The 26,988-nt window shown below is 50.7% G+C and overlaps 2 protein-coding genes across 6 annotated transcripts in view; one reads left to right on the forward strand and one right to left on the reverse strand.

The window, feature by feature from the left end:
- Positions 1–6,639: 6,639 nt before the first annotated feature.
- Positions 6,640–13,674, reverse strand: GID8 (GID complex subunit 8 homolog). Its single transcript, XM_008011524.3, has 5 exons — positions 13,475–13,674; positions 10,652–10,781; positions 9,072–9,268; positions 8,566–8,763; positions 6,640–7,542 (listed from the first exon to the last, which is right to left on the reverse strand). Exons 2-5 carry the CDS (start codon positions 10,767–10,769, stop codon positions 7,369–7,371), a joined length of 687 nt encoding a protein of 228 aa, XP_008009715.1. The 5' UTR covers positions 10,770–10,781; positions 13,475–13,674; the 3' UTR covers positions 6,640–7,368.
- A 117-nt stretch (positions 13,675–13,791) lies between these two features.
- Positions 13,792–26,988, forward strand: part of DIDO1 (death inducer-obliterator 1) — a 61,501-nt gene continuing 48,304 nt past the window's right edge. For 2 of the 5 annotated variants that reach the window (XM_073005325.1, XM_008011543.3), the window contains exon 1: positions 13,792–13,939. The gene's annotated coding sequence lies outside the window, so the exon portion shown is untranslated. The other 3 variants (XM_008011553.3, XM_008011534.3, XM_008011560.3) reach the window with 2 other exon arrangements.

Raw genomic sequence — 26,988 nt, forward strand, 5'->3', positions numbered from 1 at the left:
GTGCTGGGATTACAGGTGTGAGCCACCGCCCCCGGCCAGGGATAAAGTCTTAACCAAGTGTAAAGAGAGTAAAAGTCCAGGGTGACTGACTTTTAAAATGGATCTCTTGGGGCAGGGATGGGTCCACTCCTGAGCTCTTGGACCAAGCCTGGGAGAGCTGGGCAAATCCAGCGCTGCCCAGTGTCTTCTCAGCAGATGCCTGTGAAGGTTGTCATTGGCCCCTGGGATCCTGGAGAAAAGGTGCCCTGAGCGCCCATCACAGGCCAGGCTCTGGGCTCAGGGGCAGGGGTGATGGGGTGGGGCCCCCACGCTGCATGCTCCTGCTGCTGTGCCGAGGACGAAGCCGGCAGGGGAAGGCCTCGACCCTGTAGCCTTTCCCCAGGAGGCAGCAGGGCCTGTTCCTCAGGCGTCACCCCCACCTCCACTACGGCCCACCTCAGTCCATCCTCCACGCAGCAGCCACCACCCAGAGGCCGAGGAAGACACACCTAAGGTGGGGCCCTGCACTTACAACAGGGCTCCTTCCCCCCACCCCCCAGCCCTCTGGTCTCCAACAGCCCAACCAACTGCACTGAAGAGCCTGCTCCCAGAGCCTAGTGCCGAACAGATCTTAAAGACACAAGCGCCTTAAAAAGCAAGGCCATGCTTTCATCCATCCTGATGTAGGGTAGGGTGAAAAGATGGTGGCAGAGAGAGGTTTATCACCCCGAACAGCCCTAGCCCACAGCCAGAAAGTTTGGAAACTGTTGCTGAACGTATCACTGTCAACAGCATCCTCTTTGCGGTGATTTGCTTCCATTCACTCTGTGATGGTGATTTCCTACCAAGACTTGTGATCACGCTGCAGCAGACATCTGCCATCTGGTTACCCAAAGTCCCTTTCCTCCTGGAGCTGATGTTCTGGGGCAGGTAGACAAAAATCAAAGAAGTGAAAGGGGTAGGGAAGGGGTGTTACTTCCAGTAGGTTGGGCTAAGGAGACACCCCTGGACACCTGAGTGAAGGCTGGATGAGCTGAAGGAATGGGCCGTGCAGGGACGGGTGGGTGGGCGAAGGGTCCATCTCACAGGGACGTTATAAAGTTGGGTGTTGGTGGTGGCCAGATGGAGGCTCTCCAGGCTTCTGGTTGATTCTGAGAGCTGCCCCGCACCCAAGCACCTTTGAGGCCTAAGGTGAAAAATTATGTACGGACAATAGACAGTCAACACCTGCGTTTTGAAGGACAGTGGGTGACCTTGTGGACAGGGCAGTCACAGCCAGCACCCACTGGCCTCTGCTTCTGGAGGGCTGCGTTCCTCCCTCTCGTTGGTCTGGCCCACCTAACTTCCACTTGTTTATTCAAGTGCTGCTAAGGGGAGCCAATGCTAGAGTTTTTTTTTTAAAGCAAATTTATGCTTCACTACACGCGTGGCTCCCGTTTTTCGGCCTCTGCCTACACTCACCCCTGCAGAGGCCCCAGGAGAGCCCAGCACAGCCTTCTGTAAACCAAGACAAGCCAGCCCTGGGCCTGGGGCTCCTCCCTGCACCCCACTTAGCCCTGCACCCTTCCAGCCCAACTACAATTCTCAAGACAAGGAGTCTGTAAAAAGGAGACTGACAGATGACACTTTCCTCCGCCATGACTGACAGGCAGCAGCAAGAGGGGAGAACGCGGCACCGGACATCACACGCAGGAACTGCCTCAAAAGTAGGGGCACCTTTCGGGCTGAGTTAATACTGTCAACAGCAGACTGGAATAAGACAAGGAACTGTGTGCTTGAAACCAGAAGATGGTGCTCGAAAACAGAAAGATGAATTCTGTGATGACGATAAATGGACTCAGTGCAATGTGGGTGCTATACAGAGAATCATTCCTCAAGGTTCTGGAGCAGTTCATTTTTTTCAGCGCCGTAAACTCATTGCTCGAATCTTACAAGCACTAGTGTTCAACATTTCTAAAACTGGAGGGCCCAGTGAGGACTGGATGGGCACACAAATCTATAAACGAGCAGGGACGAACCCTGGGCTGCTGTGACCGCCAGCACCTCTTCCCGATCCTCCAAGACCCTCTGTGGCAGAGAATCCTTGGTGACGGGTCAGCCTGCTTCACTTTCAAAGCCAGCTGGGAAAATTATCAAAGCTGTCAGTCACACACCGTGATCCACAAGAGGGAGAAAAGCTCGTCTGTGTGAGGAACGCCTGCGGATGTGTCTCCAGGAAGCAGAAGTCACAGCCAGGCAGAGACCTTGCCTGACAGGGGCAGCTCAAGGCAACAGCAACTCCACCACTTCTCCCTGGTTCCCAAGCTCATCAATTCCATCTCAAATACACAGAGACCCACACAGGAGGTACTGCTGCACCCAGCACTCTTCATCTCCAAAGTGAGCCTGTGGGGTGAGCAACTGCCTTGTTTGGGTGGACAGCCGGTGGAAGAGCCTGCAACGTGACCTGCATTTAAAAACGTGGGAAAGCCTGTGGAGGAAACCCACTCACCTTTGGTTGTTACTCCTTTTGTGAATTCTTTTGGTTATAGCTGTGCGTATGGGTCTACGGGCTTCACCAGACAAATGGTCTTCTGTACTACGGACAATATGGGCCCGTAAACCTGGCCTTCCAACTAGGCGACACTGAAATGTTGCAGGCAAATCAGAACGTCACTTCCCTTTAAATATTCCCCACACACATGCACCAGGCTGACTGGTGGATACCGGGGTGTGAAATGAGAGAAACAGCCCCCAACGCAGAGACTCGGGGACATGATTATCACCAATTAACCACAGGCTGCACTTCAGCTCCTGCGCACCAGGTGCCTCGTGCCGGTGGCTCTGTAGCACTGGCCTGTTTCTCTCCAAAGCCATTCTGTGGCTTCTGAAAAAGGCAAACAAGCTCAGGACATTGTACCTCCAAGGAGCACATCTCTTAGAAGATTCTTGCCATAGCTAGTTACACCAAAGGCCCATTCAAACCCCATGTTCTACTTTTACAGAAGTGAAAAATTACAGGCAAGGATGGCATTCCAAAATAAGGCAGAATATCCAAGACAGGAAGGTCACGTGTGCAAGGATGGTGTGAGCCTCCAGACTGTAGTGTGGCAGCTCACACTAAAGCATTCCTGGTGACGCCCACCTCCACCAAGAACTACCGTGCTGCCTTCTGACCCGTGAGGCTAACGGACTGGCAGAACACTGTGACATGCCACTGCCACGCAGGGAGGAGCAGCAGGTGAGGAGAGGCCTTCCCTGTTCTCTGATACCCAACAAACATCCAAGTGCTTGGCACCTCGCTCCATGATGCCCACTGCTCAGCTTCTGTGCACAGGCAGTTTCTGAATTTCACCTCAGGCCCTTGAAGTGGTCTGCCTGAGTCCTTTCCAAGAACCCTAAAACTGCCTTCCACTCATGAAAGCGCTCATGGACCTGAAAGCATGGTAGCCACCCAGGATCAGACACCTGTGGTTATCTCCTGCCTGGGGCTCAGGCAGGCGGTGGTAGGTGTCAGGCTGACTGGTGGATACTGGGGTGTGCTGGCATATTCCCTCTGTTTTTAATATGCTTGGAAATTTTAATTAAGCAAGAAAAAAAAGAATAATTACTTAGGCTATTCAAATCCGTTTAAAATCATGCAATGGGTAGCTCAAAAGTTCTATTTCCTTCACATCAAGGAAACTAGTTTATGAAACATTAAGTGCCCCAGTCTAGATAGCAGCTGATAGGTTTCAAATTAAACACACACAAGTACAGATTCACAAACTAAAAGGCGTGGCACTGTCAGAGCGGGAGGAGAGCCAACTACAGTTCCATGAGGCGAGCTTTCTTCTGTCCTTCCATTCCAAGATACCAACTTTCAATACAAATGCATTAGTATTTGTTATTAAAATATCCTTAGGAAAAAAGAGAGCTTCCAGATAACAGTTCTGAGAAAAATGTGAAAACTTTTACTGTTACATTAAGAACAGGCAGTAGAAGCAACCTATTCTGCACTTCTCAGAAGATACTGGGGGGCACATATGCCACGCTGGAATAAGGAATACAGAATCAAACATGTACAAAGGTACCACAGCAGGTTATGGTTCATACAGGACTTTAAATGACCAATGTTGACAATACAATTTGCAAAAAATATGAGAAAAGCAATACATATTTCTGAAACAAAAACACACCTGTTATAAAAAATAACACGCATAGTATCAGAATAGAACAGTCAACAGAGCAGCAGTTACTGAAGACAGATGGCAACAGGCAGCTGCACCAGCCATGGGTCTGCTGTGCATCCACACCCGTGAGGCCCTATTGTGAACAACGCAACGTTCTCCATCAGCGGGGAAGCACACGGACCGCTTGGCCACCATGCTTTCCGCCCGGTCTGTTCACACTCAGATTTAGCAGTAATAGCCCAGAAGGGAATGCAGCTCCACGCTCCCTAAGACATCGATGTCTTCAACACATGTGTAAGATTCTTTCTGGAGCCCCTAGCTCCTCCACTCTTCCAAACTAACAACATACAGAAATAGAAATAAGAAAGCAAAGACATCACATTGCCTTAGAAAAGCTGTCCTCAACTCATCTTCTCTACATGTTTTCAGATCATGTCCTGATGGAATGGAAAGAGCAGCTCCGCCTCCCCGAGGCTTCCGGGGACTCCTCACACACACGACCACCAGTCTTCAGTCACACACCATGGAGACTTTGGTCCCAACCAGTGTCTGCCTTTTCTAGAAACTGGAGACCCTGATTCAAATGGCAAGATTTGTTAGTTCCCATGTGCCTTGCAATAACCCTATGCTTCACAAAGATTCCAGACTAGGGGTTATTCCTCACCCAACTTCATGCATCAGGAACACAGAGTACCAGAATATTCTCACATTTTATTTCAAGGCACTCTCCACCAGAAAGTAGGAAAAGAATAAACTACTCTGTAAAATGTGACTACATTTTTATAAACCCAACAGTGAGATCCAAAATGAGACAAAGTAGAATTATACTGAATGCTCACTATCCCAAAGTGGCTTAATTTCATTTCCTTGCTGCAAAGACAAAGACTGTAAAAAGGAGCAGAGAGAGAAAGCGTGCAAAGCACTTCCTTGGAAGATCTCCAGTCCACTAACAGATCGCAAGAAAATCAGGTGTGGCCCCTCACAGAAGGGACAGCAGGCAGTCACTTCGCAGACTTCCCAGTCTCCCCGACGGCTGCTCGCGCTGGGTGCTGGCACCGGCGTATCAGTGACCCACTGGCTGAACTGGCAATCAACACCAGCACTTCACGTGACAGCCAGAGTGACAGTCCAGGCATGTGATGACCCCACTCGTGTCCCCCAGTTTGTAGAGAGACTTCCCATTGCTGTGCTTCTCACACCCTCTAGTTTTAAGAATATGTCAAATTGATTATATATTATGCAAGTAAATTATCTTATATACATGAATAGTAAAAGGTAATTAGGAATATGCTGAATCATCTGCTGTTATTGAAGAAAACGTGCAGATGTATCACTCTCACCTAACAGTTTTCTTCTAGCTTCCGCTATATTTCATCACCTATTAGTTACTCTCTTTCTCTCCAACTTATCTTCATCCTCAAACCTCAGAGGAAATAATTGCAAAGGTCACATCTGGGAGAGCGGTAGTTGGAAGGCAGCATTTCTAGGGGGCAGGGAAGCACCACCTCCCCAGTACTGCATCCTCACAAAATCCAAAGGGCAGCCAATGAGTCAGTCTGGAGGCCACCAAGTTTCTGTAACGACTGCAGCAATTTTACCTTTGCATCTCTTACTGGACTACACAAGCCATCTAGGTAAAAGTAAATACTGCCAAAAGCTCCTACCTACTGGAAAGAGAAGTAGAGGGCTTGAAAACACAACTTCGGCAGGCTTCAACGGAGAAGGAAGCATCATTTAGAGATGAGAACAATGCTATGGACACCTCGTGATCAACACTCAAGGGATGCAGGAGCTCAGTGAGGATGGATCCTCAGAGGCAGATGACCTGACCGGCTCAGGCACTGGCGAGCTGGCTACCACACCCAGACTGTGCTTGTCAAGATGCCTTGCTCCTTGAAAATAAGGCAAGATCCCAGATTCAAGTGCTAGCAGCATTTCGCCCCTCAGATGCACCTGCAGGCTCCACTGGCTCCAAAGGACGCCCTTAGATGGGTCAGCAATTCCATGAACATCCACAAAACCAACACTTAGCACTGCTCAGTGGGGTCAACAGTGCCCGTGGTCCGCTGCAACGAATCCAAACACATCTGCGCCCAGAGTTACATGGCCATGTGCCCATCAACTGTCCCGACTCGCAGGCAATGCACACAGCCCTGCACCACTTCCCTCCTGCCCACCACGGAGCAGGGGACAGTTCTGTGAGTGAACAGAAGCAGGACATCCACAGAGCCGGCTGACAATGGAAGATGAGATGCTGCCGAGATGCTGAAGGGCAGATCACTGAGGCTGAACACGTGTTCCTTCTGCCAAGAGTCGCACACCACGAGCTGGGGCCCTGCGTCCCCACTGCCCAAGGGCTGCCTCATTCTAATGAAGGCTGCTCACTCAGCACAGGGCCAAGTGGCCTTTCTAGCTGCAGGTACCAGAAAAAGCCACTGCCACTAACACGGGGGAAGAATGCCCCAAAGACAAAAGGTCATTTGAGATGATTAACACCTTTTAGAGGCCATTTTGGTCATTCTTGAAATCAAAGAGAAACCTTTATTTTCAACAAAACTGCCCAGAAGAGATGGTTCATTGATCCACTATGAACAAGTCTCTCACCATACACAGCACCAAAATATATATTTAAAAAATTAAAAAACACATAGCCCCTTACACGCATCTCCCAAAAGCCACACAACCCAGACCAAAGGGAAAACAAATCAGACTCAATGCCCTCACACACACGCCGTCTTTGAATTAGGATTTACAAATTTATATATTCTTTCCTATGGAAGAAAAAAAAACACACACAAAACCACTGGGGTAAGGAAAAACTTGTAGGTGAAGGCCCAATGTCTGCCTAAGCTAACAGAAAGCAGAATCATGATTCGTGCTTTTCCTGTATTTTGAGTGGGATGCAGCCTAACAGCACAGCCCTCCGTGGCCAACCAAATCCTTCAGCAGTCAGAGGCCCCCGGAACACTGGAAGGGCAAACCGCAGCCTTCCAGATTCTTCAGCGAGTGCCAGAGTGCAGGCTCTGCATCAGACTGCCAAAGAGACGGCAGCTTTCCTTGCAAGTTTTCCACTGCCTACAAAGGCCATTTTTCCCTATAAAAAAGATGCCAGGTCAAAAAAAAGTACAAGGGAGAAAAAGAGTTCTCTACTGCAGTGAGAATCTTGCAGTCGCAGGCTGATCTGAGGCAAGTCCCACGACGCAGGGGTGGTGCTGGGTCCACCACACAAGCGCAGGCGTTACTTGGGTTCCTCGATCACGCCCTTGCTGAGGTCTGTCATTTTGGGATATTTTACTTTCTTCTGGTCCAGCTCGTTCTGAGCCCAAAGTAGTAGTTTCAGTAATTTTGCCAGTTTGGGTGTTGACTCGCGATTTTCATAATCTAGGACAGCTTGGTTAACTTCACTCCACACCTAGAATGTAAATACATCAGATAAAAACCACCACACACGCAGAGCACCAGTAGAGTCTAAACCAGTAGAGTTTAAACAAAGATTAAGCCCTTAACTGCAAGACGCTCTCGGGACATGAAACACATAGTCCTTGCCTGGGGAAGCTCACAGTCTGGTCGGCAAATGTCACATCCAGCCTCGAGGGCAGTTAAGTGCCATGAGCAAGGCTTGAACAAAGTGCTGAGGCGACTGTGGAGAGGCAAGACCAGCGTAGCAGGACATAGCAGCGCCCTCCTCACAAGCCTCAAGAAAACATCTCAAGTGGACTCTGGGATAGGCCATCCTTCCAAGACAGTGCAGGGAGGACAGAGCCCGAGGAGAGGACCTGGGGGAAGAGGGACCTGGGTCTGGGAAGGTGAGGAGCTGTCATGTTCTGCCAGAGAAAAACAGCAGTGAGGAGAGAAAACTTTCAGAAAACAGGATTTTAAATGAAAAATACTTGGGACCTAAACAGGAAGAAGGTTCAGATAAACATGAGAAATCAGCAAAGGGTGTGAATACTCTGCAACGGACACCAAGTCTGTTGTCCCTAGTTTGACAAAAGATTAAAAGCCAGAGACGGGCCAGGCACGGTGGCTCACACCTGTAATCCCAGCACTCTGGGAGGCTGGATCACCTGAGGTCAGGAGTTTGAGAGCAGCCTGGCCAATATGGTGAAACCCCGTCTCTACTAAAAATACAAAAATTAGCTGGGCGTGGTGGCACACTCCTGTAGTTCCAGTTACTAGGGAGGTAGAGGCAGGAGAATCGCTTGAACACAGGAGGCGGGGGTTGCAGTGAACCGAGATCTCGTCACTGCATTCCAGCCTGGGCGACAGAGCAAGACTTCATCTCCAAAAAAAAAGTCATGAGGGAACCACTTAGCATCCCAGGCACAGAAGCCACCTCTCAGTCCACACCACAAAGCCACACACTTGGTGTCTTTGCGAAGCCCCCTCGGAGCATGCTGGGAGTGGAAGAAAGCTTCCCTCTGGTGGGCCCCACCTTCTGCCTCTGCATGGTGTGGAGGAGGTCTCCGAAGGGCGACTCCTCGGGACTGTCAAAGGCCAGCAGTGCCAGCGTACGCTCCATCTCTGTGAGGCACTCTCGGCTCTCCTCGCCCTGCTCCGCCAGCTGAGTCTGCGCAAACTCCAGCGCCGCCTCTGTCTCCCGCTGGCGGATCAGCTCGATCAAATGCTGTTGCTGGAGGCAGAGACAGACAAGCTTGACCCACACACACCCAAGACAGGGACTCAGGGCAGGTGGTACCAGGTCCCCATCAAAAGTACATCACAGAGGGAAGACTTTTCTTGCATCTCTGAGTTATCAAATTCCCATTTTTAAAACAAAAAATAGCTTCTGAACTACATAAAAGAGCAAACTCAAACCCCTCCCCCACACATGCATTAAAATAACATTAAAGCAAATTAGCCTAGTTATTTCTTGATCATTGCAAATAACTTTAACTTATCAAGTATCCACAAACCAGATTGCTCTCTCCTGAAACTTACCTGCAAATGGAAGTAAAGATACCGGTTTGTGTCCAAGAGCTCTGGGTGGAGGCTATTGATCAAGGCGATGGCCTCCTGAATCTGACCTTTCAGTATCATCTCCCGGATCTTGATTCGTTCATCAAGTGTTTCCAGATCCACACTAGGTTCGATCCCAGATTCCATTCGAAACTTCTCCGCTGCTTCCTTAAAGCCCTCTGAAAAGAAAAACCATCTTCACTGCTAGGAAAGTCAGCAAGGAATTAAGGCAAAGACTTTGTATCTCCAGAAACTCCAACTGCCTCAATTAATCACCTCTAATGTGAACCACACTTTCTCAGGAACCCGGTACTAATATCTTTGTAATTTACAAGTCATGCTCTCAAAATACATACAGAAAATGAGAAGAATATACTTCATTCCTTGTTATCCCATCTAAAAACTCTAACCTGTTAAGGGGTCAGAATGGCTGCTGGCCTAGTGTGTTGCTGTGGGTTCCTTTGAGAGGACAGATAATAGGTCCAGATGCCAGCAGCTGCAGCTCTGGTGCCAGATTAGGCAAGTCACACTGGCTCAGCCTCCACAGCCGGCTCAGCCTTCACAGCACAGGAGCCCTCCATGGCCAGCTCCACCTGCAGTGGCCTGGTGACTCCCACCTCTTAAGAGTGTCTATAATTTTTTAAAGCCAGCATGTGTGCCCCTTCCCCTGCCCCCGACATAATTATAGGCCTAAATTTCCTCATCACCTTCCAAAAATATTTTTTTTTGAGATGGGGTCTCACTCACTCTCCCAGGCTGGACGGCGGTGACACAGTCTTGGCTCACTGCAACCTCCACCTCCCGGGCTTAAGTGATCCTCCCACCTCAGCCTCCCAAGTAGCTGGGACTACAGGCACAAGCCACCATACCCAGCTAATTAAAAAATTGTTTTTGTAGAGACAAGGTCTTACTATGTTGCCCAGGCTGATCTCCAACTTCTAGGCTCAAGTAATCTTCCTCTGTCTCTCAAAGTGCTGGGATTACAAGCGTGAGCCACCACGTTTGGCCTAAAAAATTTTCACAGAGATTAATTTGGGAGTACGAAATGGGGACTAACAGGAGGGAGATTTTTCATGTCATGCCTTTTAAAAACATCTATTTTCTCGCCATATAAAGCACTGCCCTTCCTCCAGCTGACATCAAGAACAGCCTGAGTGTTATTTCCCTCTGCACACTTCTGCCCTTCCCCATTCTCGTCCTCTGAGTTGGGCATACCTTCTGGAAACAGGCCACCATACTTAAGCAGACTGGCCAGAAGAGATCAACAATTTGGCTTTAAATATACTTACTTCACAACAGTCTCAGTTATCTTGACTAACTGTAAAACTGTCAAAGGCTGAGAAATGGGTTTGTGTTAGGGCTCAGAGACCTGGAATAATCTCATCTTCAGAAAAGATTATCTTTCACATGATAATTTACAAACTTATCAGGTTAGCATTGTGTTTTTATAATGTCTGAACACAAATAACTACGTCATCAAACCTCATGGCTACAGCACTCCTTATGTGTTCAAAAAGGGAGAATCACATTCGCGCAACAACATCCTTGCTGTAAGCCATTACCTGTGACCAGGTAGTTCATGATGAGGCGGTTCATGTCTGCTCTCTGGACGTGCAAGTTATTGAGCTTTTCCATCCACTCATCTTTCGTGATTTCATCGGGTTTTTCTGCATAACTCATTCTGATTTATTTCTACAGGAAAAAAATAACAGCTGAGCGAGGGGTTTAGATGCTCCTCCAGGTGCAAAGGGTAGCGCTGGAGAGCTGTGAGCTAGAGAATCCCACACTGAGCATGCACTGAAAGAGAACGCTGCCATGGGACACCCACCAGACTGAGAACGCCAGTGCTTAGCAAAGAAGAAGTTCACTTGAACTTTTCTACTGCGGCATCAGGAGAATGGACTATACTACGAAAACAATCTGGCATTCCTTATGAAGCTGAATATGTGTGCTCCTCACAACCCAGGAATTCTACTTTTAATACATTTATATTCTAGAAAAACTCACCAGGATGCACCAAACACAGACAACGCTGTTCACAGAAGCACTGTTCAAAGCGGCAGAAATGTGGAAGTCACCCACCTGAGCGTTCCTTCAACAGCAGCATGGACCAAGGGACTGTGGCACACAGAACAACTGTGTGTTTAAAACCCTTGGGCAGATGGGTTTTGGAATTCAGAATTCTTCAATGTACAACGATTATTTGGCACAATTTACCATCTAACAGCCTCACTGGAGTTTGGGGGAGCTCCCCATCATCAGACATTATTTCTTCAGTGTAATGTGTTAAGTATCCATACTAAGTAGTAGAGGCTATTGAACTTCACCTGGTGAGGTTTTGGCCACCAAACAGGTTAAAAACAAAACCAGAAACTTTGGTTTTAGAGATGTTTAGATTTCAGCATTGCTGAGAAGGAACAGTGGTCATGTATTCACACAAGAGAATTTCATAAAGCAGTTAAAATAAATGAACATCACACAAAGTCACATGGATGACTCTCATAAAACAATTTGAATGAAAAAAGAGAGATGAGGGAGAGGCAAAATGTGGCCTGAGTTTTATTAGGAACAACAAAATACATGATATGTGCTTTAGCAACAAATATGTGGCAAACCTATTTTGTTTTTTAAAATAAGGGCATGAAAGCTGACACTCAGCAGGGGGTTATCTGTGGGAGGGGCAAATGGCTGAAGCCTGAGGCAGTTGCTGCAGCTATGGGAGAATGGGCAGGTACCTGAGACAGGCAGGGGTATGCCACAGTCCACTCGGTCTTTCTGTTTTGTGATGCTACTTTATACAAAGTACTGCTGAAGTGTTTCAATAAATTAAAAAACTTTGGTCTCTTGGCTGAAAATGGGATGAATGCAGGGTGGTGAGAGCTGAGCAGCAGGTCCATTAGGGAGACACCCAAGTGAGAGAGAACATCATCAGAAGAGATGGGGAGCAAGGTGAGATCAAGATGCTTTGGCCGCAGAGTCAATGGCTGCTGCTGGACAGAAGATTACCGGACAAAAGAAAGGGAAGAATCGAAGATGGTCACAGGTTTCAAGCATGAGAGGCCCTGCAAGATGGGACCACAAATAAGGAGGAAGGACTGGAACAAGAACAGGTTTGAGGAGCAGGGCAAGTTTGACGTGACTATTAGACATGCGGCTGGAGAAATCAAGCAGGTGCCTGGATTACATATCCTGAGCTCACTGCTGAAAACATGAATTAGTGAAACGGGGGGTGGGGGTGGGGTGGGGGCACAGGGATATTTAAAGCCAAGAATTCAGCAAAGACCATAGAGTGAGTGTAGATAGGGAATGAGAATCGTCATTACTTGGAGGATGCCATCCTTGAAGGTCAAGCAGAGAAAGTGGCACCAGCAGAAGAAAACTTGCTGCGGAGCGGCAGGTACAGTGGAGGAGAAACCAGGAGTCAGTCGCTGTCACACACGAACACCCATTCTCTCATATCAATTGCAAAACTCACTGAGACCAAATTTTTATTCACGACAATTAAAGGTAACTTAAGGACCCATTTTCTCTTTCTTTCTTTTTTCTTTTTTTGAGACAGGCTGGACGGCAGTGGCGCGATCATGGCTCACTGCAGCCTCGACCTCCTGGGCTCAAGCGATCCTTCCACCTCAGCCTCCCAAGGAGCTGGGACAACAGGAGCGCACCACCCCGCCTGGCTAATTTTTTTATTTTTAGCAGAGACGGGAGTCTCGCTGTTGCCCCGGCTGGTCTCGAACTCGTGGGCTCAAGAGATCCGCCCATTTCGACCTCTGCCACCGCGCACGGCCCTAGGACCAAGGTTAAGAGGTCCCTACGAAAAGGTACCTTTTTCTCTCAGCCCATTCGGTGATCGGCACTCACAGCGCTTCCACTCCGGGCAGTTACACGCGCCCATGAAAAGCAACAACTTTGTAGAACTGGCCCGTCCTGTTGTTAGCAGGAAGAGCTCGGTAGTCTTAAACTCCAGCATAACAAGATTCAACAGAAGAAAACCCTACTTTCTATGCCACACTTTACGTCCTCACCCGCTCGGTTTCTGCTTTAAAGCAGCAGATTTTGTTTAAAAGACCTCGTTACAGACGTCGCTCCTCCACAGAGACAGCTACCGCCGCCCCTCAGGCTGGCAAGGACCGCCCCTGAACACCGGCGCCTGAGGCCGCGCGCCTGGAGGCTGAGCCCTGACTGCCCCCTGGACACCGGCGCGGGGCGGCCGTCCGGAGCGGGACTCACTGCACGCCCCAGCTCCGCACCTGCCAACGCCGGCGCTTCCAAGGCCCCCAAAACGCGGGCGGCGCGCACCCCGGCCGCATCCCGCCTGCCAGCCCGCCCGGGTCCCGGGAGACGCTCGGCCCGGCCGCCTGGGCCCGCCGCCGCCGCCATCTTACCGTGCGGAACCTGCCTCCCACGCTGCGCGGTCTGGGGGGCTGCGATTCCGCAGCCTTTCCTGGGCCGGGGAGGGGTGGCGGCGGCTGGGGCGCCCGAGTAGAAGGAGGCGGAGGCGGGGGCCGCGGCGGAGGCGGAGGCGGGGGCGGGGGCGGGGGCGGGGAGCGGGAGGGCAGGCGCACCGGCGGCCGCCCCTCAGCACCTCTCGCGACAGCACGAGAGCGCGAGAGCGCGAGCCGATGACCAATGAAGCGCCCCCGCGAGGAGGCGGGGCGGACGGCCTCCCGGAAGCGCGGGACCTAGTTTCCGTCCTTGCGCAGAACTCGCCTCGCGGAGTCGTCGCGCTACGGGTTGGCGCCAGAGTCAAAAGGCGTCGGCCGCCTCTGGCAAGATGGCTGCTGCAGAGGCGTTGGAGTGCGGAAACCTGGAGCCGGGATGGCGACGTCTACACTGAGTCGGAGGCGAAGGTCCCAGCTCTTTTCCTGTCGTTTGCGTGAGGCTGGACGGAGTGGGGCGGGGGAAAGGCGCCGGGTGTCCGCGGCCGCCCCTAAGACGGGGAAGGAGTCCCCTCCCGACCGGCGGCCTTCCAGGGCTGGTGTCCCTGAGGCCCGGGGAGAGACCGCGGACCCGAGACCGGGCTGGGCGAGAGCTGTGCTCTCTGCTCGTTGAAGCGAGTTCCTCGGCTTTACTCGAGATGTTATTGAGCGCGTCCTCAATCGAGGCCAGGTGGGGAATCAGAAGGGCCCTGCCCTCAGGGCGCCTCCCAGGGGCTGCGCCGAAGGGCGGGTCGCGGCCAGGGCGCGCGGGACAAAGAAGACCCCACATGCTTGCGGGGCGGAGTCCCGGCGGCGGCGCGGGGCAGGGTCGGGGGTACTCGGTCACTGGAGACCGCCGGGCAGGAGCGCGGGTTGAGGCCGCACTTGGGTATTTGCGCGTTTACTTGCTTATTGCCTGTCCGCTCGGGAGGAGTGCAAACTCTGTCATCGCAGGGTCCCATGTTTCTGTTGCTGGGAAGTAACTTAAAGTATTTAATAGAGCCGAAGGAAGAAATAGAGTCCTTGAGGGGCAGCTCCTGATTTCATCTGCGAGGAATTGACGGGACGGCTTCTTTCTGAAGTAGCAGTCGGGGGTGAGGTGGTTTCGTGTGTTTGCTTGCAAGTGAGTTGAATAACGTGTAAGCTATGTCGGTCGGTCTACTTAGCGACAGTAAGTCCAGTTCGGCAAATAGTTTGGAGGAAGACTGGTTTTGGACATTTTCCGGTAATCGAAGGAGCTAAATCTACAGGTCTAAAGTCTTGACAACGTTATGCTTCATACACAGAGGCAGTACAAGCCAGTAATTACATCATTTGCAACTACCTAACCCTCTGGTCAACAGTTCTTGGTATTTATTTATTTGTTAATTTTAGACGGAGTCTCACTCTGTCGCCAGGCTGGAGCGCAGTGGCGTCATCTCGGCTCACTGCAACCTCCACCTCCCGGGTTCAAGCGATTCTCCTGTCTCAGCCTCTCGAGTAGCTGGGACTACAGGCGCGCGCCGCCACGCCCAGCTAATTTTTGTATTTTTAGTAGAGATGGGGTTTCACCTTTTTCGTCAGGCTGGTCTCGATCTCTTGACCTCGTGATCCGCCCGCCTCAGCCTCCCAAAGTGCTAGGAATTACAGGCGCGAGCCCCCGCGCCCGGCCTATTTTTATTTTATTTTATTTATTTTTTGAGAAGGAGTCTCACTTTGTTGCCCAGGCTGGAGTGCACTGTCACGATATCGGCTCACTGCAACCTCCGCCTCCTGGGTTCAAGTGATTCTCCTGCCTCAGCCTCCCGAGTAGCTGGAACTACAGGCACCCGCCACCACGCCCGGCTAATTATTTTGTGTTTTTAGAACAGGCGGGGTTTCACCATGTTGGCCAGGCTGGTCTCGAACTCCTGACCTCAAATGATCACCCACCTTGGCCTCCCAGGGTGCTGGGATTACAGGGGTGAACCACCGCGCCCGGCCTATTTTTATTTTTTAAGTTTTTTAGAGACGGAGTCTTGCCTTCTTGCCTAGGCTGGTCTCGATCTCCTGGGCTCAAGCCATCCTCCCACCTCGGCCTCGGAAGTGCTGGGTTTACAGGCATTAGCCACCACGCCCAGCCTGAACGTCAACGAAAACGTGTGCAAGGGGATGCAAGTGTGCAAGGGGAGGCGTGAGCAGAAAGTGTGAGTGCTAGCGCCTTCGGGGACATTCCTTAACAGTCCAGGTCAAAGAGGCTTTCTCAGTGCTTGCCTGTGGGTCACAGGTTAATACCTCTCCTCCCAGCAGCCAGCCAGTTACCAAGTCCTACTTGAGCCCCCTCCTTAATCCTCTCTAGAAACTGGCTCCTTTGTGTTGTTTCCCAGCCTCTTCCACCATAAATGGAAACCATCATCTTTGCTTTTTGGACTGCCAGGGCGTCTCCATAACTCCTGTTGAGTTCCAGAAGTCCTGTCACTACCTCTCACATAGCAGACGGGGTGATCTCTCCAAAAGCCATCACTCATTGACTCTAGCCTCCTAACATCCCTTGGGGACTCCCCAATTGCCTATGTAAAGTTAGCGCAGCTGTAAGTCTGCACTCCTGATCTTACTCTCTGCTCCAGCCATCCCAGCCGACTGGAGGTTTTCTCGTGTCAGCAAGCTTTGTTATCGCTGTGCTCTCACAGTCTGGGCCCTGCGTGTAAAACACTTCCCTAGGCTAACTCCTGCTCACCTCCTCAGTAGAGAGGAGGCTTTCTTGGGGAAGTCTTCCCTAAACAAAGCTGGATTGAGTGCCTTTCCTTTATACTTGCACACAATCCTAAATTACCTTTTGGTGGCCCTTAGCACATGGTCCGTGTGGTTACCACCTGATGGGATGTCATGATTCACCGTAAAATGGTAAGCTTCATGCGAGTTGATTATGGCTGAAGTCTAGTTCGTAATAGGAGTTCCATAAATATTTATTTGTTGAGTGATGAAGGAATAAATGAGAGAATGATTATGAGGATCTTAACTAGAAGCAATACTAGCAAAAATGGAAAGAGACCTTCAGTCAGGGGGGAAATGAGCAGTCCTTGGTGGGACTGCTAATTTGTGGGAGCTAAGAAGGAAGACCAGAGTGATGCGGGTGAGTAGCACAGCTGATGAGGTGGTGGCACCAACTGAGAATGATCATGAGGAAGAAGGAGGTGCAACAACGAGGGAAAGGTGGTGCGTTCAGCGTGGGCCTCGTTGAATTGGAGGTGCCTGTAGGACACATCTAAAGCTCAAGGGGAAGAGCAGGGTGAGAGCTGAGAGTTGATGGGTACAGTATTCAGAGGAAGTCTGTGGAGACAAGGAGTGGATCAAGTCCGGAATGCAGAGCTGCAAGCTGTATTCGCTGAGGAAGAAGTTGCCTATGAACGGGGTAGCAAGAAGACCAGGGGGGTCTGACAAGAACCAGGGGCTTCAAAGGTGCTCCTTGAAGCCACAAGGTGTTGAGTTTCAAGAAGCTATGTTAGCAGTTTCCAGCAGGGAAGTCCAGGGTGAAGCTGCCAAAACTCGTCTTTGATAGTTTTTGGTGAGAGAGCAAGAAGTTGAGTGATGTGATGGGAATGGGAAACATTGGAGTGTGTTGAACAGGGGTGAGGTGAAGACAGTGTAGTATATTGAAGGCGTTCAGAAGCTCCACGCACATATGTACTGAGAAGTGAGCAGTGAGCTAGATGCCACCAAATGCTGCAGCAGCAGGTGAGACTGAGGAGCAGGGAGGGGGGTCAAGGATAATTTCTCAGCTTCTGGCCTATGAATGTATAGGGTGGTGGGACCATCCTCTGGATAGGGAACGCCAGAGAAGAGTCTGGATGTATGTAGTAGGGAGGTCAGAAGTCCTAAGCTCATTTTGCTTGCGTTAGATAGGTTTTGAAGTGCATTTGAGGCATTCACATGGAGATGCCAGGGGAGCAGGTGAATGATGGTGCCTGGATCCAGGCGGAGATAAAGGCACCTACAGCCAGGTGTGCATGAAGTCTCCGTGGAGAAGGTATGGGTGGAGGGAGAGGAGGAGAGCCTGGGCCAGAGCTCTGAAGACACCAGCACGGAGGGTCACCAAGGGTGCGGGAGAGCAAGGAAAGAGGTAGGTGGGTCCTGGGACAGCTCGAGAGGGTGCAGGGCCACACCGGTTGACATCTGGGACAGTGACAAGGATTTCAGCCTGCTGGATTCATCAACTGCCTGAGCTTTCCTATGACAGAGGTGGGCCTGTGGACTGGAGAAACCACAGGCTTGGTTGGCCCTTACCGTCAGCTGAGGGGCAACCAGGTGTTCAGAGCTTTCAGTGTCTTGCAAGCTGAGGTGGTGGCTTTGAACTTGAGTTCTTTCATATTGAAAGAGATGAACAGAAAGAGGAGTGCTAAAGGTATATTAGTTGTAAAAGAACATTAATGAGTTTTTAAAAAGGGGAAAGCAGTTTGCCTAGGCTGGAGTGTAGTGGTGTGATAACAGCTCACTGCAACCTACACCTACACCTCCCAGCTAATCCTCCCATATTAGCCTCTTGAGTAGCTGGGACTACAAGCGGAAGCCACCACACCCAGCTAATGTCGTTTATTTTTTGTAGAGGAGAGTTCTCACTATGTTGCCCAGGCTGTTCTCAAACTTCTGGGCGCAAGCAATCCTCCCACCTCGGCCTCCCAGAGTGCTGGGATTACAGGTGTGAGCCACTACGTAGAGTGTTTCCTGTACTCAAATCATAGAATGTTTAAAAAACCAGGATATCAGCTGTGTTTCAAAACCACATTATTCCCATGGATGTTTTGTTTTACTCTGAAAACCCAAAAGCGTAAAATCAAACCCCTACATACTGGAGACTTCAGGCTTTCAAAGAGATTGGGCAAATCAAACCACCTTATTTTTCAGGATAATTGATAAACCCATCCGTTGTTGATGCTCAGAATGATTAGCACAAGTAGGAAGGAAACACGCAGACCTCAATTTTCATAGACTTCACTTTTCACAGTATTTTAAACAATTATTCTTAGACATGTTGGAAAGGGGTAAGGAAGAATTTTCCTATAGTCTGCTGCACATATTATTATTATTATTATTATTTTTTTTTTTTTGAGACAGAATTTCGCTCTTGTTGCCCAGGCTGGAGTGCAGTGGCGCGATCTTGGCTCACCACAACCTCCGCCTCCCGGTTTATGCGATTCTCCTGCTTCAGCCTCCTGAGTAGCTGGGATTACAGACATGCGCCACCACGCCCGGCTAATTTTGTATTTTTAGTAGAGATAGGGTTTCTTCATGGTGGTCAGGCTGGTCTCGAACTCCAGACCTCAGGTGATCCGCCTGCCTCGGCCTCCCAAAGTGCTGGGATGAGAGGCATGAGCCACCACCCCTGCCCTGCTGCACATATTCTGACACCATGTGTTTGGTGAACCCAGACCCTGTAGAGCATCTTTAACTGGCGATTGTTTGATATAGGTGCCCTTCCCCCTCCCTCTATTTGCCTGATTTTATTTCCCTTTCTAGATTATACCACTCAGTCAGAAAGCACTGAATATTTTGTAAGTTTGTTTGGGTGAGAGCAAGAATAATCTTTTCTTGATTTTTTTTTTTTTTTTAAAACCTTTAACTGCTGCTGAGGTTAAGACATAAGCTATCTAGCATACTGTTACCTGAAACACACATGGCGGGAGGGAAGGTGATACAGTCCTGCCATTGCAGACCAGTGGGAAAAGCCAAAGAGTGTTTTGAGTAGCAATGTACATGGTCAAAGCATCATGTATGTACTATTTCATTTGAGTTTGATTATGCACTTTGAACCTGGCTGGTTAGGATTTGATAGACAGTTACTGGTTTGGGATCTTTTTTATGAAAATTAACAAAATATATATATAAATATACACACATACATGTGGATAGTTCTTTCTGTGTCTTAAGTTCTTTGTATGCATGCAGCTGTTGTGATCACATGTCTGATGGGCAGGTAGAAGTAGACATAGAGTTCCTGTGTTTCCCAGGCTGGCCTTCAACTCCTGGGCTCCCAGTGATCCTCCCTCCTGGGCCTCCCAAAGTGTTGAGATTACAGGCGTGGGCCACCGTGCCTGGCTCTACATTTACTCTTTAAATACTTTCCTATTGGAATGAAAGAGGCAGGGTGGCTCACACCTATAATCCCAGCACTTTGGGGAGGCTGAGACAGGAGGATTCCTCGAGGCCAGGAGTCTGAGACTAGCCAGGTCAACAAAGCAAGACCTCCCTGCTGTTTCTTAAAAGAAGGGAAAAAATCTCAAGTTCCCATTTGGGTATCTTTTGGAAACTGCTGATAGCTCAGCCTTTGTTGTTATTGTTGGTATTTTCTCCAAACACACTCTCAGTTTTACCATTTTGTTTTTGTGAACTAAGCAAGAACAGGAATTAATTTATACAGTTAATCCTATCTGGACAAATTCTGGAAGGTTACTGAAGTCTCTTTCACTTCTTAAAGTGTTTTCATGTAAGACAAAAATCTGTAATTGTAGTCTGCACAATTGTAGCCCTGTCCCTCCCCGTGAGGTCCCATACTCTGGAGGCATTGAGGTTAGGCAGAAGGCACAGGAGTGGGGCCAGGGCCCATTGCTTCTGGAACTGATGGCTGCCTCTGACCTCATGGACATCCCTGCACCTTCTTTCTGGTGCTCACCAGCCATCCATGGGTTCGTTTCCCCTTTCTCCGTGGTCTATATTCCGTGGTGTGAATAGCCTGTAAGGGCAAATATCCTATTTGGGTACAACCACTTTACTCTTAAACTCTGTCAGAATCTGTGAAAGCGTTTTTTTTGGCTGTCCTGTTTGCTGTGTTCCTTTAAAGACGGTTGAGATAAAACCACTCAAAAAGAAATAGTTTTTTGCCTTATACTTACTAAAATATTAATTTATTCCAAAGTTGTCTTTATTTACTTTTCACTGACCTCAAAGGGAAAACTTAGACAACTAAGAGAAACATGAAACATTCTCAGAGGAAGGAGTAATGAGCATGGTTCTGCATTAATGTGTTCTCTCCTTAGCAGAGAATATAGAACTACTGCAGCTCGGGCCAGGCATTGTGGCTCATGCCTGTAATCCCAGCACTTTGGGAGGCAGAGGCGGGTGGATCCCTGGAGTCCGAGACCAGCCTAGGCAACATAGTGAAACCCCATCTCTACAAAAAATACAAAAATTAGCCAGGTGTGGTTACAGGCGTGCTGCGCCTGTAGTCCCAGCTACTCAGGAGGCTGAGGCAGAAGGGTTGCTTGAGCCTGGGAGGCGGAGGTTGCAGACAGCCAATATCACACTACTGCACTCCAGCCTGGCGACAGAGTGAGACCTTGTCTCAAGGAAAGCAACACCACAAACTGCAGCTCATTCTTTCTAAAGATATCTGGAAAATGACAAAAGAGAGAGTAACACATCCAGATTCAGTTCCCTACCATGAGAAGTTCCTTTTGCCTTGTTTGTGGATATTGTTGTAAGTTCATTGCAGCTGCCTTGAGTAACGTACAGAGGCTAATGTGATCAAAGAAAGATTCATCGCTTGTTTTTCTAGTTACAAGTCATAGCACAGGTTTCTAGTAACATTCAAATGATAAGACACTGTCCGTAATGCTAATTACAAAAATGCAGTATGTATAGTAATTTGGTACAGCATTTAAGGGGGGTGATGCCCTCCTCCCATCTCATTTCCCTCCCTTTTTCGTATTTCACATTTATTCTTTTGCCTAAAAGACAGAAAATTGGTATGATTCTCATATGCTGCATAGAACATGTAGCTCCATCACATCCCACGGCTTTCTAGAGGTCTTCGGGGTTGGAACACGAAGTGTAACTTCTGTTTCTGTTTTTCCTTGAATTCTTTTGTTTCCTGGCCCTTTTCCATCCTGTCAGTTCCCCTTAACTTACCACCCACTGTCGTCCATACTCCCCCTCTGTGTTGGTTGTCTCAAAACAGCATTCAGCAGAATTCACTGAGTGGGTGAATTCTGTGAAGTTGCCTTTTCTGGCAGTGCTGTTGCTCAGTGATGCACAAACGTGGCATTTGCCCTTTGGTAGACAAAGATCTGGGTTGTTTTGTTTTGTTTTGAGACAGAGTCTCCCAGGCTGGAGTGCAGTGGGTTCAAGAAATTCTCCTGCCTTATCCTCCCGAGTAGCTGGGATTACAGGCGCCACCACCACGCGCGGCTAATTTTTCTATTTTTAGTAGAGATGGGGTTTCACCATGTTGGTCAGGCTGGTCTTGAACTCCTGACCTCAGGAGCTCAGGTGATCCGCCCGCCTCAGCCTCACAAAGTGCTGAGATTACAGGCGTAAGCCACTGCGCCCGCAAATCTGGCTAATATTCTTTAAAGGAGCCAAAGGCAGTGCTTTACTATTTGCTTTGAGGGGAAGTAGTGGCCGATCTGATTGTGACACCTTTTAGCATTGGTGACTTGATTTATCTAAAGTTAACTGTCAAAGTTAGCTGGCCTTATACAATGTAAAAGTAATGAAAATTCATCAGTTTCTCCAAAACAACAACAACACACACAGAGCACACAGTGGCTGAAGTTTTTGTTAGCAATAAGAAAACAGTAGGCATATATATATGCGCATATATATACACACACACACACATATATATATTCCCCCCCCCGCCACCAGGAATCCACGTTCTCCTCCTGGGTAAAGGAGAGGGTTGTATTTTGTGATTCCTTTTTCCTGCCCCAAGTGGCTAGCGATACAGCCCCAGCGCGCCGGGCACTGAGTCCCTGGAGCACGGCGTGGGGCGCCTGGCGCAGACACGACTCAGGCCCGGGTCGGTCTCCGGCCAGAAAGAACTGTGTTCCGGCCGCGCGGGTCGCGGGCCCAGGATGCATCACTGCAGGCCTCCATCCTGCCTCGGCGGAAGTCTGCAAGAATCCTGCGGGCGTCCTCCAGAGCGAGCAGAGGAGGAGCTCAGCGCCGAGGCCCAAGCGCGCCGCCGTCGCCCCTCCCCGTGCCCCTCCGCCGCTGCTCCCCTCGCAAAGGGGAGACCTGGACGCTGCCCGGTGGCCTCGACGGGGGCCCTGTGCTTAGCCGCCCTGAATCCCAAGTGAGAAGAATGAAACGTCCTGACGCTGTCCGGCTTCCGGTTCTTGGAGAGGGCGGGAACTCTCCGCCGAGAGAACTGTGCGGAGCCAGGAAGCGCTGGCGCTCCTTCGCTTTCACGGGACTAAGCGAAATCCGACTTTAAACCAAGTAAAGCCGGCTGCCTGCTGGAGTATTTTTGTCATAGTATTTTTATTTGGGGATCAGGGTATTCTGCTGCGGACCCCGAGTCCCAATGGAGGAGGCTTATAACCGCGGAAAGCAATTTTTTTTTTTTTAAAGAATTGCTGAGTTTTCCGGATTGTACTTTCAAAAACTTTCCTTAAACTTTGCGTGGCGTGTGTGTTGCAGAAACTGGTGTCTACACGTTACAAAAGTGTACTGTTTACACCTATTTTTTTTTTTTTTTGAGATGGAGTCTGGCCCTGTCGCCCAGGCTGGAGTGCAGTGGCCGGATCTCAGCTCACTGCAAGCTCCGCCTCCCGGGTTTACGCCGTTCTCCTGCCTCAGCCTCCGGAGTAGCTGGGACTACAGGCGCCTGCCACCTCGCCCGGCTAGTTTTTTGTACTTTTTAGTAGAGACGGGGTTTCACCGTGTTAGCCAGGATGGTCTCGATCTCCTGACCTCGTGATCCGCCCGTGTTGGCCTCCCAAAATGCTGGGATTACAGGCTTGAGCCACCGTGCCCGGCGTTTACACCTATTTGTGATGCACCCATCGTGTTTTTTTTCCATGGACTACCTATTAAACTTCCTGCTGGAGCGCTCTTGGCCCCCTTCCTGCTTTCGGGGCCACATCCTGTTGTAAATCGGTGCTACTTGTGGGGTTTTGTTTGTGGATTGGGAATATTTAAGGAACAATTTATTGAAACAACAGAAGACTTTGTTTCCTCCTTTGGGTTTTACTTTTTAAATAAATTCGGTTAGGAAAAAGCATTCTTTTGCTAGTGGAGTTCAAATTCAAATACCCAGACTGTAGATTCTCCAAATGCCTTTCTCACCAGGGAGGGCAGCTCCCAGGAGTAGTGACGGCAGGTAAGCTGGGATAGGCTGACTTCATCACCTTGTAGGTGGGGAAGGCCAGAGTGGATAGTCTGGCCAGGCCTCCACAGCTGAGCCAGCTTCTGGGTGGTGGGGGAGATGAGAACGAGAGGCAGGTTCCAGTATCCTCTGGACTTGCAGGAAGGCAGGCATTCTGCGTATCGCTGAGCACTGCGGTGAGCGTTCCGTTTACTCATGTATTCCTGCCTTTTTCTTTCTCTTGGTTCTCTTGTCCCTGAGCCGCCTTGTCCACTCTTTTCTATTCCCTTAGTGCCTTTCCATCTATCTCTCCTGAGTGCCCAACCTGAAACTGCACCCAAGAGTTAAAATCTCTTAAAATCTCACCGTCTTGCAGAAAGAAATTGAGGCTGGTTTAAAGATCCTCAGCTAAAGAGAGTGGGCTGAGGTTCCCCCATACCAGTTGGACTCAGAGAGAGCCTCTTGTAGGGAGGCCTCATGTGGTCTTTACCTGGGCCTCAGCATGTGAGCCCTCCTTTAACAGAGAGCTCGCCCAAGACCACAGTGCTTGTTAAAGGTGGTCTCAACCCCGTCTAAGCTTCCCACTACCCCGTGTCTGAGGGCAAAGACCCCTCTTTGCAACCTGAAGACACACTCAAGATGGAAGACTGTCAAGGCCATCCCTGCCAGATTCCATTAATGTGGTCCTAATGGGCCACACCAGCAGAAACAAGCTGCGTTGTATTCCTTTGAAGAAAACTAAGTCCGCCTCAGAAACTGGCAGACCCTGTAATCTTCAGAGGTAGCATTTAAAAAAGCACACCTGCCTCAAAGCCCCTGGGTCATCCACGGAAGCATCGCAGAAGCCTCTCTGTATTAGGGGCAGCTTTACAACAACTCGGGGCCCCTTTTGCTCTTGACCAGGGCCGACACCAAAGGCTAGATGGTGCATGCTTCCAGGGAGCGCATCGCTAATGGTTCCCAGACGCGGAAGCAATGGGGCCACCTCCCCCTACAAGTCCCTGCCCTGGAGCAAGTGGCCAGTGCCCATGGTGCCTCAAGGCAGCAGCTGCCCCTCCTGCCCCCTCCCAGTCTCTTTCCTGCAGTATCTGGGGACAGACAGGTGATGGGGTGTCACTCTAGTTACTATTGAGCGAACTGAAGAAAATCCACATGGAAGGTTAACATCTACCATACCTCACTTTCCCCTCTCTTGATTGTAAATGTCTAATCGTTCCCTCCAACCCCTGTGGGCAAACCTATCCATGCATTCTTTTCGAGTTCTAGCTACTGGTCAGTAGTTCTGAGTGTAGGATTGACATGGTAGGACACCGCCAAGGTCCCTGGGGCCTAGAGGTCCAGCGTGCCTGCCTCCTTTCCTCGCTGTGCTCCTTCCGCTCCCCCCACCCCACGCTCTTGGTTTCTGGCGCCTGGGGCCTAGAGGTCCAGCGTGCCCGCCTCCCTTCCTCGCTGTGCTCCTTCGGCTCCCCCCACCCCACGCTCTTGGTTTCTGGCGCCGAGCTTGGGGTGGGGAGGCAGCTAGGAAGGGTCTTCAAGTTGGAGAGAAACCCCGCCCACGCCTGGACCCCGCCGCTCCCTGCCACTCCCAGCGGAGGCCGTCAGGAGCTTGCGGTTTGAGAAATACAATCTGAAAGAGAAAACTTGGGCCTTTTCTTCCATTAGCCTCTGTCCCCGCCCCCCACACCTCTTACAAATTTAGCCCAGGAGCTTCCTATCCCCACCGACTTGAAGGGTTTATCGGTCTTAAGAGCGAAATCCTGGCGGAGTGCAGTCCCTCAGGGCTAGCATCCACGTTCCGCCTTTGCCCTGCCCGAGCTGTTCCGAGGGATCCCCGCAAGGGCAGCGCTCCAGCTTTCACCCTTGGAGTCGGGGAAATAAGGCATCCACAAAGGATGCAACCAAGTCATCGTCAGTGCAGACCCAAAGGACGCACCCGAAGTGCAGGTAGGGAAGGCGGGCGCATGCGCGCAGTACGGGGTTAGGCTTCCCAGCCTGGGGCGCCGCTCTAGCCCCGCAGCGTCTCGGTGGCCGGCCTCGTCCTCCGCCTGCCGCGCGGGGGCGCCGCTCTAGCCCCGCGCCGTCTCGGTGGCCGGCCGCCCACTCCGCGGCGTTCGGGGAAATGGCTGCGAGACCCTACAGGCCTGCGGCCTGCGGTAAGTGGCGTCCCGGGCGCCGGATAGAGGAGCCGGCTGCCTCTTGGGCCGCCCTTGGGAGCGGGGCGGGGCCGGCATCGGAGCCCGGCCGGTGAGAGCCGCGGATCCCTCACAGGCCGCTCCCGCCGAGAAGATGGCGGCCGCGGAAGGGAGCGAGCGAGCGAGCGAGCGAGCGGGCGGGCGGGCGGGGCCGGTGAGAGCAGCCCCGGGCAGGGGGCGCGGGCCTCAGACGCCGGCCCTGGTGGGCTGCGTGAGGTTGAGGCGACTGGCGAGCACTCTGTGGTCGCGGCAGGAACGGTTTCGAGGGTGGAAGTCGGGGCGGCCGCTCGCGGGGAGGAGCTCAAGACTGGCCTGGGCGAGTGCGGCCCGGGGCTCGGGGGGCTGCGCAGCTGGTTTTCCTAGGCATCCCCGGGAGCCTTGGCGCTTCCTCCCGGGCCTTGGGTGCGGCCACCCCGTGGCCGGCTTAGCTTCTGGCGTGCCTTCGGGGGATTCCGGCACTGCGGGGCGGCTGGCGCTGCGGGAAGCGCGAAGAGCGGGGATTCGCTCCCTAAAGAATGTGTCCTTACCTCCCCGCGCTGGTTTTCAGTTTTTTTGTGGAATCGTTTGTTGCGTTGGTGTGTACTGGCCGTATCTGTGACACATTTTGCCTTCCAGTGACCCTGGAAGCCGAAAAGGCCAGTTCCTGCGCTGGGCGGGAGGGGTGCCCGTGCTGCCTCTGCTGCGGCGTCCGGGGCTCCTCCTCGCGGTTCTGAGACAGTGGAGGTCAGGGCCGGCTTTTCTGCTGTAAATAAAGCACCTTAATATTTAAGTTTAGAGTTTGGGCCATAGGTAGCAGTAGCGTACAGAGTTACCAGTTATTGAAAATACTCTGTAACTTGTGCCTGGGCCATCGATATCCATGTCATCTGCCTGCTGATGGAATGAGATTTGATCCTAGTGTACTCAGGAACTTGGAGAAGGGAAAGGCAGATGGGAACGCCTTTTCGGTATATTCACATAGCCTAGCTATACCCCGTTTTGCATGGTTTCCCTAGGGCCACGTATGACTTGGTTGAAATACAGTTCTCAGCAGTGAAAAGGTCCTTAGCAGTGCGTTTTAAGGAGTAAATAGAGTCCTTTTATTAATGGACATTCATTGCATATTGTGTTAGCACGAGGGATACAGCAGTGACCAAGGTGGCCCCTGTCCCAGTCCTCCTGGAGACAAGTTCAGTGGGGAACTTGAGATATTATTCCACCTCCTTCCTTTAAGTCAGGTGTTGCCAACCCATTTACCCTGGAGCCTA

This window comes from Chlorocebus sabaeus, chromosome 2 (genome assembly GCF_047675955.1).
Source record: "Chlorocebus sabaeus isolate Y175 chromosome 2, mChlSab1.0.hap1, whole genome shotgun sequence".
Lineage (NCBI taxonomy): Eukaryota > Metazoa > Chordata > Mammalia > Primates > Cercopithecidae > Chlorocebus > Chlorocebus sabaeus.